Here is a 15,290-nt window from a genome sequence, read left to right as displayed (position 1 = left end):
CAACGTGATGCCCTTCAGATATTACTGGGCACCAACACCCATTAACACTGGCAGCTGGCCATGCTGATGTCCAGGGACAGCTGGAGGGCACCACATTGGCTATCCCTGTCCTACATGAAATCTCTGATCTGAGGCCTCAACAGAAGAACAGCAAGTTTTCTATCCGCTGAGCATGGCCCTTGTGATTTGAGCTGTTAGGCTCAAAAAAGCATAGGCTGAAAAGCATAACGGGTGTAAACCAGAACTACTTTATTTTAGGTAACATGTTATGGTGATGCTTTCATATCGGTGCTGAAAATATGAGCTTTAGCAAATATTTCGCATTACGCCCATGTTATGGTTCCTAGTATATGTGTGTAAGTTAAACTTCGTTGCTTGTTTTGACATATTTGCTCATCTCAGCATCTGCAATTTTGACAAAATTCTGGAAGGTTTGTTGCTCAGGAACCGTTGCAGGTCTGACGGAGACGCACTTGAAGACTTTGCGTTTTGTGTCATAGTTTCCCATGCATCTGTGGACTCGACCTCTGATTAACCTTGGCAGCTCCCGGTCCTGTTATGCAAGAAGAATAAGAGGTAAGACCTCCCAACCCTTAGCATGAAATACTAAGCATGGACAGAGGGAGCCAACATGGGGCCCTTCAGGTACTTGTGGACTCCATTCCCCATCAGTGCAAACAGCCAGCATGGCCAGTGGTCAGGAATGATGGGAGCTGGAGCCCAGTGGCATCTGGAGGGCAACACATTGGCTATCCTTCCTTTAAAGTAACAGTAACATTGGAATTCTCCTTTTTGTTGTAGTTAAACAACAGCTTCATGCTTCTTTCCCACAATCTAACTCATATCAACAAAGTTGTTTCAATTTTTATTATTATTTTAAAAATGGCTTTTGGAGAATTACAGTTGCAGTGGTAAGGCTGGTAAACGCCAAGGTAAGGTGTTTGTTTTATTTAACAGGATTTATATATTGCCTGATCATCCATAACCTCTGGTTTACATAGGTGTTAAATGTTCTACTGTCAAAATAAACTGGAAGAATCTACAGAAATAATATTTGTTTTGAAAATATTTTAATATGCTACTTGTATATTAGTGAAATTTTAGGACTGACCACATACCGTATTCCATGAGTATGCATTTGACATGTGTAATGACTTGTGAAAGGAAAACAGGGTGAACACTCGGGGAACCTGTGAAGCTCCCTGATTGATCATTCTGCTGGGCATGGCCTCAGTCCCTCTACTTGTACCAATGGTGCACAGGTGTTTATTGCAATAGAAGTGGTGGCTTCTGCAGCACATGTAGTACACGATTGAACAAACATGCGCAACACTTACAATCTCATAGAATACACATGGCATGCTCTCCTTCCCGTCTCTCAACAGGAAAGTCTTGGCCCCGTACTGCCCAGGGGTGACTGCAGAATCCAGGACGCCTAAATATATAGAGCAGGATTTACATTAACAATTGTATCCCACGGTGTCCTAAGATAACATAAACGGCTTTTTGTAAAGGTCTGTTTGGTTGATTTTGTACAAAGATGGAAGTGGGATGACAATCTAGTCTTCTAGGGTACTACAATTTGAATTCTGTGGGTTAGCTCAGGCTGTGTGGCATCCACAGCTCCGTCCTCCAACACTTTGCTGCTGTTCTCTGAACCCACCCACCCCAGCATCTGCCACTTGAGGCAGCTTCCTCACTCTAATGTCAGAGCCGGCCCTGTGAGTGAAGATCAGGCAATGTGTCATAGAATTGGAGAACTGGATGTTTGTATGCTTTCAGACAGGATTCTTAGGTCTGAGGTAGACCTATGCAAAGTGCCCTCTTGTTGAGTTTGCTGGCAGCAGTGACAGGGAGTAGAGGGCACTTGCAGTGCCCCAAGAAGCACTGGGCAGTTGGATCTAGCCGTTGTTTACACTTGCCCAAGCAGTGTTCCTCTGAGCCAGGGGTGGGGAACCTCCTAGGCCAGACCCCTTCTCCTGAGACCAGGCCCTTCACCAGCCCTGCCTTGCACCCTCCTTGGGTATTCTTGCCCAGCTGGAAATGTGTCCTCGAACTCTTTACTCGCCTGGATGCTGACGCTGATGATTTTATTATTTATACCCCACCCATCTAGCTGGGTTGCCCCAGACACTCTGGGTGGCTGGATGGAAGCTAGAAAGCAGCGTGTCTGAGTATGCGCTGATATTAGCCTACAGTACTGAGGTAAAATTTACCACTGTTGCTCTGCCCACTTTTGCCTCTGACCCTGTCTACCGCTGGCATGTGGCCCCTGGAAGCTTACCCAGAAGGGAATGAGAGGCCCTCGGGAGTTAGAAGGGTTCCCACTCCTGCTCTGAGGCATTGCAGCAAAGTAAAACAATGCCTTGGCCCAGCTCCTGGGTCTGCTGGGAGCACCAGGCTGAGAAAAAAATGCAAAGCATGTTGGCAGCAAGATAAGTGTCAGCAACGTGCCTTGCTTAGGGTGCTGGGTCCCGGGCAGCTGATGCTGTTGTCTGAAATATATATTTAACTGTCCATGCTTGGCATCGTGGCACCAGCATTCTGTGTAGAAAAAAACAATACACTGTTGTACTTACCCAAGACCTCAAATAACAGTGGCACTTTATTCGTATACTGACTCCAGTGTTTCATGCTTTCAATGACGACAGATATAATTCTGAGAGAATTGTCTTTTTCCTGCAGTTTTGCTTGAAACGCCGCTGGCCCTTTCTTTCACACAGAAGAGGCAAACAAAAAGAGAACTTGAGGCAATTAAAGACCTTTGCACAGTGGTGAGTTCCTGCTCCAATACTTGGAATTATATATTTTTAAATGTTTTTCTGTCATATGCAACTTTGTTTTTGAGATCCAGTGGGTGTGGGGAGTGAGAATGTAAAATGGACTTCATGTTTCTGCCCTGAATGGATGAGCAAAGCAGTTTTTGAGGTACAGTAAGCCTGCAACTTACGCTCACTTTTCTTAGGCGATCACAAACTTGCACAGGTTGATCAATAAATAAATAAATTGGAAAAATGAGGGAAATCAAAATATGAGTAGAAAAAATGTCAGAAGGAGGTGGGAGAGCAGGAAATGACAATTGGCAATCCCATCAGCCATTGCACTCAGCCTGGGAGAGTGTTCGGCCGTTGTCACAGTTGGAGAGTAAGATAGGGCCAAGCGAAAGCACAGAGAGCAAGTGGAGCTGGCCTGTGAGCAAGGGGAAGGTAGTCTGAGCTGGTAAGTGCTGGGTTTTTTATGTTTGTTTTTTTACAGGTTGCTTAAGGGGCCTTCCTGGCTTTATGCATTTTTTCATTTGCACACAGTTCCCAGGAACCGAACTCTTGCATTAGTTGTGGGCTTACTGTACTCATTCCAGGGCAATTTCAAGGACTAGTGTGCAGCCACTAGACCTCTTAGTGAGAAATGATCTGAACAAATCACTCCTGTACAAGATGAACAACTCATATGCCCCCAAAAGACCTGGTTTGGTAGAGAAATTTGTCCAGCATGTAATGGTCAGCTGTACTATGAGCTGAGCACCATTTTCCTCCATAAGTTCTTCTCTAGCTCAGAAAGTTGAAACAAGATGCTGTGCCTGCATGGTTTTCATTCAGCCATGCTCAAAGTCAGCCGCATGCTCACAGTTTGAACATGCTCAGAAGCTCTTGAATGTTTTTCCCCACCCCCTTATTCTTAGACTGGATCTAGACACATCAAAGAAGCGTTTCAGTTTAATGCATTGTAAATTTACACAGGGAAATCCCGTAGGGAAAAACAGGACTCCACAGCACCATCTGGTGGAACAGTGTTATATCACATATACAACACATATAAATCACTTTTTCTTTACCAATCTAGCTGAGTCCTTAGAAGAACTTTAATTGTGATCTGTGAAACTGCATGGCAGAAAAAGTTAGCTGCTTTTTTTAGCAGGTTTTCTTTGATGTTAAGCATCTTGTCTTAACTCTTGGTGATTGATCTGAGTTATGAGACCAGATCACTTAACCCAGCAGCACTGGGTGGATGGGTGTAACTCTGTTTGGGTTAATTTTCTTGGTAGCTCCTTGCAAAATGTTTTATGTGGTTGTCTCATACCCAAATCTAAAACCCACTTTTAAAAAGGTATACAATATGCTAAAAAGTGGGTGGGGTGGGTGGAAACAGGTAATTCAGCTGAGGAAGCAATTTGATTTTATTGGATGATGTAAAATAATTTACAAGTCAACCACTGTCTTAAATTGCAGATTACTTAAGATTAGAGGCCCCATCCAACAAAGTTTTACTCGGTGTGGAGCCATTGAAATGAATGGGCCAATGTTAGTCATGCTCATTACTTTTCTGTGGGCCTACTCTGAGTAGGACTAGCATTGGAGACAGCCCTAGGTTTTGTGGGAAGTGGAACACACAAACCTTTTTTTTTTTAATACATGTATATTATAATGTTACCTGAAAGATTTTGACATCTTGAGCACAATCAGCTTTTTCCCCGTTAACTTTTTGTTGTAAAGGGCTGGGTTTAAATATATACGATGTGCTCTGACTCTGTGGGCCCCTCAGCCCTGTGTTCTTTCCAGCTGGCCATTGGGCTGTGGCTGGATAGCTTTGTTCTGCTCCTCCTGCCTTGCTACCATGTGAATAGCCAGCTGATTTCTGTTGCTTTGATCCGGTTCCCATCAAACACTCTGGACTGTTGTCAAGCTGTGAACCCTTCCTGTTGTCTGTTCCACTGCCCAAAGCTGGGAAGTTGTTTCTTTTCCAAGTGTTGTTTTTCTCCTCTAGTCTGCAGTGAAAATAGTTGATATGGCTTGAATATATCAAAATATGTATACAAGCATTTAGAAACCCAACAGCATTTTGAAATCCTTTCCTCTAATTCCTCCCAGAAATACCTAGAACAGGGAGAGCCCATGTGGGGTCTTCCAGATGTTACTAGACTCCAGCTCCCATCAACCCTGACCGTTGGCCATACTTAATCTTTTCCCATCTATTTACATGGTAGTAGAGCTAGCGTGGTGTAGTGGTTAAGAGCGGTGGACTCGTAATCTGGTGAACTGGGTTCGCTTCCCCGCTCCTCCACATGCAGCTGCTGGGTGACCTTGGGCTAGTCCAGGGGTAGGCAACCTAAGGCCCGTGGGCTGGATGCGGCCCAATCGCCGCCTCAGTCCGGCCCACGGACGGTCCGGGAATCAGCGTGTTTTTACATGAGTAGATTGTGTCCTTTTATTTAAAATGCATCTCTGGGTTATTTGTGGGGCCTGCCTGGTGTTTTTACATGAGTAGAATGTGTGCTTTTATTTAAAATGCATCTCCGGGTTATTTGTGGGGCATAGGAATTCATTCATTCCCCCCCTCAAAAAAAAAATATAGTCCGGCCCACCACATGGTCTGAGGGACGGTGGACTGGGCCATGGCTGAAAAAGGTTGCTGACCCCTGGGCTAGTCAGACTTCTGTGAAGTCTCTCAGCCTCACTCACCTCACAGAGTGTTTGTTGTGGGGGGAGGAAGGGAAAGGAGATTGTTAGCCACTTTGAGACTCCTTAAGGGGAGTGAAAGGAGGGATATCAAGTCCAAACTTTTTTTCTTCTTCTGTTGCAACCTACATTGGATCAGGCTGCAACCCATCAGTGGGTTCCAACCCACCAACTGAAGACTAGTGATCTAGTCTAACCTCTGCATGTTGTTGCACCTTAAATTTTTACAGAATTCTTCCCCACCCATCCTGCATTTCTAGTTCATGTCCAAAGGGCAGAACTTGAAGCATAGGCAGAGTGAATTGTTTCATCAGCACAAAAAGGTTTAACTCCAAAATCCACCTAGAGGGATTCCAATGAAGCAAAGTTTCATGTCAAATGATATTATGACCTCAGCTGGAAGCAGTTGTACGCTTTGGGGGATGCAACCAACCTCCAGTTGTTGAAGTTCTTTCCTGCTTGTGATACAGCTGATGTTGGTGCGTTTGGGTGTCTTAAGACTGAAGGTGGAACAGGAAGCTCTGCTGGGCTTTAAGGACATAATTTTAGAGCTTACAATGCATGATGAAGACAGACGCTTGTAAAAATCATATGTGTAATCATACAGTATCAGTTTCCATAATTTTAAAATAAATATAATTACAGGAATATAACTGTATAAAATATACTTGCAGTGAGGAGGATTAATATATTTAAGATGTGTTGCTTTTTTCCATACATACATTGTTTTCTGTAATCGAGTTGGTTCTGGCTTTGCAGTTTCCCATTCAAAATCTTAAAAAGTCAAAGGGCACAGTTAATTGAAATCAAGTTCATGATATTGGTAATATGTTGTTTGTGAGCTTGAAAAAATATATACAGTGGTACCTCGGGTTACATACGCTTTAGGTTACATACGCTTCAGGTTACAGACTCCGCTAACCCAGGAATAGAACTTTGCTTCAGGATGAGAACAGAAATCGTGCTCTGGCGGCGCGGCAGCAGCGGGAGGGCCCATTAGCTAAAGTGGTGCTTCAGGTTAAGAACGGACCTCCGGAATGAATTAAGTACTTAACCTGAGGTACCACTGTACATGCGAATTTCATTTGCACTCCTCATAATCACAGTGTTGTGGATTCCACTACACGCCCACCCTGAACCAGTAGTGCTTCAAGTTCCAGTTCTCCAACACTGAAGATAATTGCACTTTCATCTCTCACAGTAATCTCCATGTGTGCCTGGAATCCCATGAAACTTTGAACTGTGACAATAACTGTCCAAAATAAGAGCTCTCAGGTGCCCTTCTAACGGTGTAATTTATTTCAGGTTAGGGATAGGCATATCTGTAATTGTTTAATAGATTTGCTATGTTTATGTTCTTAATTATTTATTGTAAGCTGTCTCAGAAATGTGGCTGAAGGAGGTTCGAGCCTGCTCAGGGGGAAAGGAATGCTGAGTGTCAGGCGGAGGGGTGGCAGGAATGGAAAACCAGGAAGACAGAATAAAGAATGAAATGGAGTATAGTGGTACCTTGGGTTACATACGCTTCAGGTTACATACGCTTCAGGTTACAGACTCCACTAACCCAGAAATACTGCTTCAGGTTAAGAACCTTGCTTCAGGATGAGAACAGAAATTGTGCTGCGGCGGCGCGGCAGCAGCAGGAGGCCCCATTAGCTAAAGTGGTGCTTCAGATTAAGAACAGTTTCAGGTTAAGTACGGACCTCCGGAACGAATTAAGTACTTAACCCGAGGTACCACTGTATCTGAGAAAAGGGCTGCCTTTCTGGCCAGAAACCCTGAATATGAGAATTTTACAATGCAACATTTTGTTGCAGGTCCCGCTTGGAAATAAATAAGTAAAATAAATAACAAGCACAAGAATCCCGGTGGATTCTTTCACAGCATTCCTCTTGAAGCTGACAGCCCTGCAGACATGTGGGCTGGGTTGATCACATGGGTACTTTCCCTACAGCACTCCTGTAACATTTAAAGGGCACCAGTGATATAACTCCTGGCTGGATCAGATGTCAGGGCCTATCTATTTATTTCAACATGCTGCCTCCATCAATGGCCATTCAGAAATCCCCAGAGGCTCAGAAGAAGGACATGAAGCCAACAATCATCTCCTGCTTTGTTTCCGCCCAGCATCTGGAAATTGGAGGTACATTGACGGAACATGGCTAATAGCCGCAGCCAAACTTGTGCTCTCTTAATATAATTGTTTATAAGCAGTTCTCGGTATAATCTATCGGTTTCCTATTTCTGTGTCAGTAGTTTGCATGGTCCAAGTTGAATGCACTCCTTGAGAAAAGCTAGGTAAGCAATTATTTTATGGTTGCACTGTTGTACATTACCATTTTCCAAAGGCAGCATTTTGAAACCACAAGGCAATTGAGAGGTAGAAGTTTCTTCGCTAAGAAAGCTCCCCCTCCCCTTTGACCAGCATAAAATAGGATTAACTGTTATTATTACAGTAATTAATCCTGGCAGAAATTCTGCACAGTAGCCTTTTCAAGCATATTAGAGATGACAGATATATCTTCTACAATAGTGCGCCCGAAATTCTCCTTTCCTGTAACATGGACCTATGATATGAACTGAAAGAAAAAAGGGCAGAGTTTCAAGAACTCCTGTTTAAATGTCAGCGTTCCACATAATTAGTAAAGACAAGAAAGTAGTCTTGCGACCCACAGATATTTCAGTTGTATAATTGTGTAATACACACACACACACACACACACAATATTGTCCTCCACTTACCAGCTAGCATGGCAGAATAATCCACATTTTCAGCTGGTTTGCTGGTACATAGCTCATTTTTAAGTGGGTTTGAAGTGAGTGGTTGCCTGTTCCTTTTTTTCTGATTGAACAGTGGGACTGGTAAGTAGCCTAAAATGCAAAGTTACAACATAATATGTATATTATGTTATGATATTATTTTCATAACATTATTTGTGTTGATTCTCACACACAAACACAAGCTAACAGTTTGCTTTGAGGCAGAGTTTGAACTATCCCCCACCTGCAAAGGCCACCTCCTGCACGCAGAAATGGCACAGAAGGCCACAGATACTGTACTTTCAGTATTTCAAACTCTCAAAGGGGTTGCAGAGCAGGTCTAGTGAGGAGTGTGGCTTGAGGGCAGAGGATATGGCCTGAAGAGAGTCCCTAGGGCCAGGTAGCAAGGTCTGGAGGGCCACACGTTTGCTGTACATCCTACCCTGGATCTCTAAAGCTCCCCCACCTGAACCATCATGACAGGCATTTCATCAAGTCATCGGAATAATTTTCAAATTCAGTACCAGTGCAATATTGATACCTGCAGTAGAGCGGTTTGAATTGTTAGTTAAAGTCCTCTTCATTTCTCCTTCCACAATACCTAGACACACACACAAAAAGATAAATGACTGAGCACTCGTCTTTTCCCAGGGGTGATGTAAGCATTGCTTTTAAGAGAATTGTAGTGCATTATTTAAGCACAGTAGTTTACAACAAGATTGTACTAAATTTAAAAATATAATATATAGATTGGGGGTCAGCAAACGTTTTTAGCAGACCTTGTGGGGGCCCAGACTATATTTTGAAGGGAAAAAAGAACGAATTCCTATGCCCCACAAATAACCCAGAGATGCATTTTAAATAAAAGCACACATTCTACTCATGTAAAAACATGCTGATTCCCGAACCGTCCGTGGGCTGGATTTAGAAGGCGATTGGGCCGGATCCGGCCCCCGGGCCTTAGTTTGCCTACCCATTATATAGATGCAAACACACAACAAGCAAAGTTCCCACCAGTATGTTGCATAGATAATGCTCTACTGATCAAACAGGTAACATCAGGATTCATTATAAACGTTTATTTGTTTGCTTATTATTTGCAAACTCCTCGGTAAGAAAAAAGATACATTTAATAAAAGCATATTTAAATATTTTAAAGATGTGTAAAAATATTTAGGGCACACAGTGCTCCATACACATAGACAGAAATAGCTGATTTGGTATCCAGGGTGCATTGTCTGTTTAGGACATTGGCTCCATGATTGAATCGCTGTCATTTTAATTGTGCTTAATGTTTTTTTCATATGAGACTGCGCATCACCTTGAGGCTTTTTGCACGAGGTGACTGATAAATATAACAGGTAGATATTATGGGCTGCATCCAACCCGCTGGGTTATTGGTTTGTTGTTTTTATTTTGATTATATATTTTGTGGTTTTATAATTTGATTTTGTTCCGTCAACCTCCCTGAGACCTCCAGGTCTAGAGTGATATGTAAATTCAATAATTAATAATAACTAAGTTTTCTTCATCGTTGACCCATTGAAATTAATTGATCTAAGTCTTGATCATGAATTCCAATAAGTCTTAGGACAAACACTGGCTACAACCCTACGGTGACCATTTTTGTGCATTTTCTTTTTTAAAAAAATGCAACTGGAAAATATTTTTTTGAGGAAAATACTGAGGGACCCTTGGGCCAGTTACTGTCTCTCAGCCTAACCAACCTCACAGGGTTGTTGTGATAATAAAATGAGAGGAGAACCACGTGCACTAATGTCCGTTAAAAATAAAGGATAGCATGCAAACCTAGGTAGAACAGAGTGACATGAGATTAAACTGTTACCTAGTTTAAGCAGAATAAAAATAATCCCGTCATTCACTTTGTGTATAAATACACATCCAAGCTTTCGTAACTTCTGTGGCTGGCAAGGCTGTATATGGGAAAATAAAAGTTTAGGAGAAGAGCTATAAATCATGTCTTACAATGCAATTGAGAGGGTTTTTTGGGCGCAGGGGGAGGGGGGGAAACAACCTGGAATTTCTAGTTTTTAACCAAGCTCAGTTTTGTTTTAACATGTTGGATTGCTTTCTCCCCGTGTGTGTTAAAGTCACATTTTTGCATATGTGTACAACTCTCTAGCTGCAGGGGAAGGAGGGGGAATTAAAGGCCTGACTAAATTACAAGAGTCTTATTTTTTTAGCAGAAACACACATTAAGAGAAAGAATAATGAGATTTTAAAAGGCAAGGGTGAGGACAGAATCAGAACTGGTGACCAGGCTGGCCAGAAAACAAAAATCATGAGGAAAAACTAGGCTTAAATGCGAACATAAAAAGGTCATCTGTTGCTGGCACCGTAAAGTGCCTCTATCTACAAGCATGAGGCTAATGGAGGAGGCAAGAAAGTGCCTCAACCCATTTGCTAGAGGTTGATGGCTCCGTGCAAGAAAAATGGCGGTGGGTGGAGGGAAAAGCCTAAACACAAACCTGACAGAGGGGGGAAAAAGGCAGGCAAGTGCCTATATCTATTAGTGCAATGCCAATGAGGGAGAATAGTGGAAGAGTTCCTAAATCTAGCTGAAAGGGGAAGGTAGTGAGAAAATAATTTGCCTACATCCATTAAAATCAGGTTAATGAGGGGGACGAGAAGGAGGCAGGGAAGGGCCTAAATCCGTTAGGTAGCATGAGGTGAAAAAGGTGGAAAACACTTAAGTTTCAATGCTGACAGGGGTTACAAAAGAAAGTGTGTGTGTGGGGGGGTGCTTAAATACATTTAGAGAAATGGTTACCTGAGGAAAAGGCAGGAAAAGTGCCTAAATTGCTTAGTTATGGAGTGCCAAAGCATGAGGTGAAAAAGGCGGGAAAATGCCTGACTCCACTATCATGAGGTGAAAGTGAGGGTGGCACAAGGCTGACAAGGGAGAGAAAGACAGAAATAGCGCCTAAACCCACTATTTATTTATTTACAAGTATTTCTAAAGCACTCGGTATTTTTAAGAATTAGCGCAAGACTTTTAAAGTCGGGGGTGAGGGGGACGGGAATTCCTTCAGGCTTTCAGCGTTTCTCCTTTCCTGTGAGATTCTTTAGGGGGGGGAGCAAAAGGAGATAAATCTCTCTCATTCTAACCTTTAATTCCAGAGAGAAAAGAGCAGAAATGGGAAAAGGAGAGAGAGGGCAGGAGTTCAGGGGAAAGAGGGAGGAGAACTGAAAGTATTAAGTACTAAAAACATAAGGAGAAAAATGCAGAGTTTCTCCTTCCTCCTGTTTGTATGGGGATGTCAAGAGCTGTCACCCTCAGCCCCTGAGGAGAAAAGGTCAGAGCCGTGGAACCACCAATCTTAACAACTGTTAACATTTTAAAATATGTGCAGTTTATATAATTGGTATATTATCAGATTTTTTTTGGTGGTTGTTTACCCCCCTCCCACTTGTCTTTCTCCTGGTTGCAGAGTAGCTAAGATGGTTGTCAACACAATTCCCTCTTTTTCTTCTGCTGAAGGAATATGGTTCCTCCTCCTTCCATTAGTAGCATTCTGGACCCACATAACATATTATTATTATTATTATTATTATTATTATTATTATTATTATTATTATTATTTATGCTGCCTTTCCTCCACCTCTTTGTTTTACCACACACACCTGTTATGATGATGACCATAATGACAATTAAGTTTATTAACACCCCCCCCCACCTTGACCAGCAGGTTCCAAGGTGGGTTTCAACAGTTTAAAATTCAAAATTAAGAACAGTTAAAACAAATGACCATCACAGGACCCCTGAAACGTTCAAAAGATCTCCTTTCCTCTGGCCAACTGACACATTTACTTCCTTCCCCAGAAGTCCTTTTGATTTCTTCAATGGCCAAAACTGAGCTTTTTTAAAAAAATAAAAATAATAGTGTATATAATACTTCAGGTATCCCCCTGCCACCTCCTTTTCCATCTCGACTATAAATGAATTAAGACTGGTGTAATAGAGAATTTGTTGCCCCATGAACCCTTTATTATGCCAGATATTCAGGCAGCCCCCAGGTTCCTTAAGGAAACCTTTTTTTTTGCTTTTTATTCATTTATATTTTTTTTGGAAAAGCATTTATAGGCTGCCTCCTCATGCAAAACATCAGGGCCGTGCGCGACAACATTTACAGCATCGCATAGAACGCTATAAAAACAATCCAAAGGAATAATAGAAAAGGCCGCGCTTCTATTGTCTGGTGGCCTGTTGGGATAGTTTGAATATTCTTTGGACAAACTCCACCTGTACTATGAGCAAAAAGGGAGTTTCTGTGGCATCTGCCATAAACTGTGTTTGGAAACGCGCTGTGTGTCTTCTGTTCGGATGGTTTCTCACCCACCCCTGAGAACAAACCCTGCCGCATGCCGAACATCAAAACAATTAGCCTCAATTTTTCACACGGCTTTAGTAAGAAAAGGGTTTTAGACTCTCTCTTTCTGGCCTGTTAACAGAGGCTAGATCTTGGCATACTTATGGCCACCGCCATAGAGGCACTGCAGACCCTCAAAACACCCTGTGCACGTTCCAAAAGCACCACGTTATTTCAGCTCTTTACAACTGTTGTGATTCACTGGCTCTGGCGGCTTGTTAATTAACAGCCTTGGGGAAACGAGGGCAAAGGACAGTACAGATTGTACTTTGACATACAGTGTAACTGCTCCATTGTAGCTTAAGAAATCATCTACCATCACAGTTATTTCTCTAGGAACTTTGAGGGCAGGGTGCAGGGAAAGTCGAGGCAATATAGTTAAAAGAAACGGTGTCTGTCTGGATTAAGACACCGACAGCCTCAGTAAATATTAAGTCGGTAATGTGAATAGGTTGCTGGTGGTGTAAGAGGAGGTGTATTTTTGAATCCGTGGCTGGGCTGTCTAGTTTTATATCTTCTAACAGAATCAGCATAGGTGAGTGGTTTGTTTGTTTTTAATCACTGCTGTATAAATTCAAATAGTAGGGAGGCAAATCTTCCTCCGCATTCATCCCTCTACAAGCACCGAAGGTATGGCAATTATTTTTTGCATCTCTGTGGGACATGGCTTTGCAAGGAGAGGAGCTTTTTCAGCCTCCTAGCTGGGTAGGACCACCTGGGTTTTGCCAAGTGGATCGCTCCTTGAGCTCAGTGTAAGTTGCACAGAACGTGACTGTGAGGCAAACTCCAGCAAAGACCCTTCATCAGTAAGGGGACCACTTTCCATGGCTGCCAGCTTTCATCTGGAGCTAACTGCATCGTGCTCATTTGGGTTACGGATGGATGGCTGTGTCAATTTCAATTTCTTTCTGCTTCTCTCTTTTTCCAGTTTTATCAGTTGGCACATTTCCCGACGTATGTTTCGCTTGCATAAGTCTGATAATTCTTTTTAATTAAAAAAACCCAAAACCTCATGGAAATTTGTCAGCATTTTAAGTGTGCAATTCTCCCAACGTAACACATTTTTGTGTGCAATTTCTCCTAAAATGCAATTATTTTTGCAGGCTATTTCCCCTAATACAATGTGTTTTAATGCTATTTTTAGTAATATATTCATTTTATGACACTTAATAATAATAATAATACCTTTATTGTCAATGCACAACCTGTGTACAATGAAATTAACTTCTCTCTTATATACACATTTTTGTGAACATTTTGTTTGTTTCTGGTTGGGGAACTGTTATGTAGAATTTTGATAAATGCAAATTTTGAATGCTTGCTCTGTTTCAGTACCTGCATTGTTTTGGGAAGTGTGAATTAAGTGGATTTGGATCAAAATGTGAACTGAACTGAATTTCTCACCATTATTTCCCTGCCAGTTGGTGTTGTTGTGTTTTGTTTTATACCATTGTTTTGTGCCCTTTATACCTTGTTCAGGGTACTGAGAATTCTTAGGAGACCTCCTGTTCCCCTCAGGGATCTACAATTCCCAGAGTTCCCTGTGAAGAGGGATCGATTGTTGAATCATTCTGGGAATTGTAGCTCTAGAAGGGGACTAGGGGGTCTCCTAACATCTCTCAGCATCCTTAAAAAACTACAGCTCCCAAAGTTTTGGGGAGGGGAAAACCAATACTGTTTAAAGTGACATCAAAATACTTTAAATATATGGTGCCAGGCAACCCCCTTTTTCATTTCCTTGGCTTTCTGACAGTTTTGCTCCCCTTAAAATAGCTTCAACCTGTGTTTTACATTTATTGTGTTGTTTTTAACAACATGTCTCTGTGAATTGGATGTTATTGATATTTGGAAGGCAATCTGAGCAGAAGAGAGAGATTTCAGGATAAAATAAATGTAAAAACTTGATAGTGGAAATAGAAAGTTATCCAGAGGAAAGTATGGTTGCTGCTTGTGATAGAGAGGAATTCTTAGCCTTCTTAGCAACTTTTTATCCAAGGGCGTTTTTAGTATCTTTGGTATGTATATTGGCACACATTCCTTTAAACAAACAAACGAAAACACTTATAAGAGAAGAAACCTTCTGCCACCCTTAGAGCCTTACCATAGAACTCTTAAAGCTGATTCCAACATATTACTATCCAAATATAGTTGAAAGAAGGGGCCGGTCTAGGGAGGAGAGTTAGTTGGGGAACACCCATGTAGCAGAATAAGCATCTAAGACTTGTTAGGGAAATGTTTATTTTCCAAATAACATCAATTCCAGGCAGACCAGGGAGCTGTAGGAATCACAGCAATCTGAACCTTTTTGTGTGGCTTTGTTCTGTGTCAGTTTGTGTTGTTTTTTGTCATTTGTTCTTATTCCTAGCCTTTCTGTTTTGGTTTGTTGTTACAGCTGTCATTAAAGCTGTTTCACAGAATGAATTCTTGTCCAGTTGTAGCAAGAGAGGGTCCTGTGCGAAGGGTCGCTATCTTTGGAGGAACCCACGGCAATGAGTTGTCTGGGGTATTCCTGGTCAAGCACTGGCAGGATGATGGAACAGAGATTCAGCGACCGGGGCTGGAGGTACGGCCTTTTATCACCAATCCAAGAGCAGTGGAGAAATGTTGCCGATATATTGACTGCGACCTGAATCGGGTTTTTGATCCTAAAAGACTTAGGTAAGCCTAACCTCTGCCTTGTGTGTTT

The 15,290-nt window shown here is 42.2% G+C and overlaps 2 protein-coding genes across 13 annotated transcripts in view; one reads left to right on the top strand and one right to left on the bottom strand.

Annotated features, from left to right (window-relative positions):
* Positions 1–234: 234 nt before the first annotated feature.
* SPATA22 (spermatogenesis associated 22) lies at positions 235–12,697 on the bottom strand. 5 transcript variants are annotated; one of them, XM_083587882.1, is made up of 10 exons: positions 12,575–12,697; positions 10,060–10,147; positions 8,755–8,814; positions 8,196–8,324; positions 6,176–6,227; positions 5,887–5,982; positions 4,429–4,762; positions 2,580–2,712; positions 1,338–1,435; positions 235–553 (listed from the first exon to the last, which is right to left on the bottom strand). In XM_083587882.1, the coding sequence occupies exons 1-10, from the start codon at positions 12,605–12,607 to the stop codon at positions 362–364; spliced, it is 1,215 nt and encodes a 404-aa protein (XP_083444008.1). In that variant the 5' UTR covers positions 12,608–12,697; the 3' UTR covers positions 235–361. The 5 variants fall into 5 exon arrangements, with proteins under 5 accessions (XP_083444008.1, XP_083444007.1, XP_083444009.1 ...); XM_083587881.1 differs by having other exon boundaries at positions 12,478–12,661; XM_083587883.1 differs by lacking the exon at positions 12,575–12,697 and adding an exon at positions 11,857–11,909.
* Positions 2,647–15,290, top strand: part of ASPA (aspartoacylase) — a 26,726-nt gene continuing 14,082 nt past the window's right edge. Inside the window, exons 1-2 of one of the 8 annotated variants that reach the window (XM_083587964.1) lie at positions 2,647–2,774; positions 14,997–15,262. In XM_083587964.1, coding sequence (XP_083444090.1) covers positions 15,021–15,262 — 242 coding nt within the window. In that variant the 5' untranslated portion in view covers positions 2,647–2,774; positions 14,997–15,020. Of the gene's footprint in view, positions 3,220–6,528; positions 7,597–8,785; positions 8,872–9,555; positions 9,575–11,511; positions 11,531–13,030; positions 13,140–14,996; positions 15,263–15,290 lie in introns of those variants that run through there. The other 7 variants (XM_083587965.1, XM_083587960.1, XM_083587962.1 and 4 more) reach the window with 7 other exon arrangements.

This window comes from Podarcis filfolensis, assembly GCF_964270895.1.
Source record: "Podarcis filfolensis genome assembly, chromosome: 15".
Lineage (NCBI taxonomy): Eukaryota > Metazoa > Chordata > Lepidosauria > Squamata > Lacertidae > Podarcis > Podarcis filfolensis.
Note: the sequence above shows the minus strand (reverse complement) of the source record. Positions and strands in the feature narration are given on the sequence as shown.

Excerpts from the sequence above, each read along its gene's own strand:
- SPATA22 (XM_083587881.1), bottom strand. The coding sequence starts at position 12,519 with ATGGCAGATGCCACAGAAACTCCCTTTTTGCTCATAGTACAG. Across the intron at positions 10,148-12,477 it reads CCTTTTTGCTCATAGTACAG|CCTTGCCAGCCACAGAAGTT; the intron begins GTGGAGTTTGTC and ends TCCCATATACAG. Across the intron at positions 6,228-8,195 it reads TTATTCTGCCATGCTAGCTG|ATTTTGAATGGGAAACTGCA; the intron begins GTAAGTGGAGGA and ends TGACTTTTTAAG.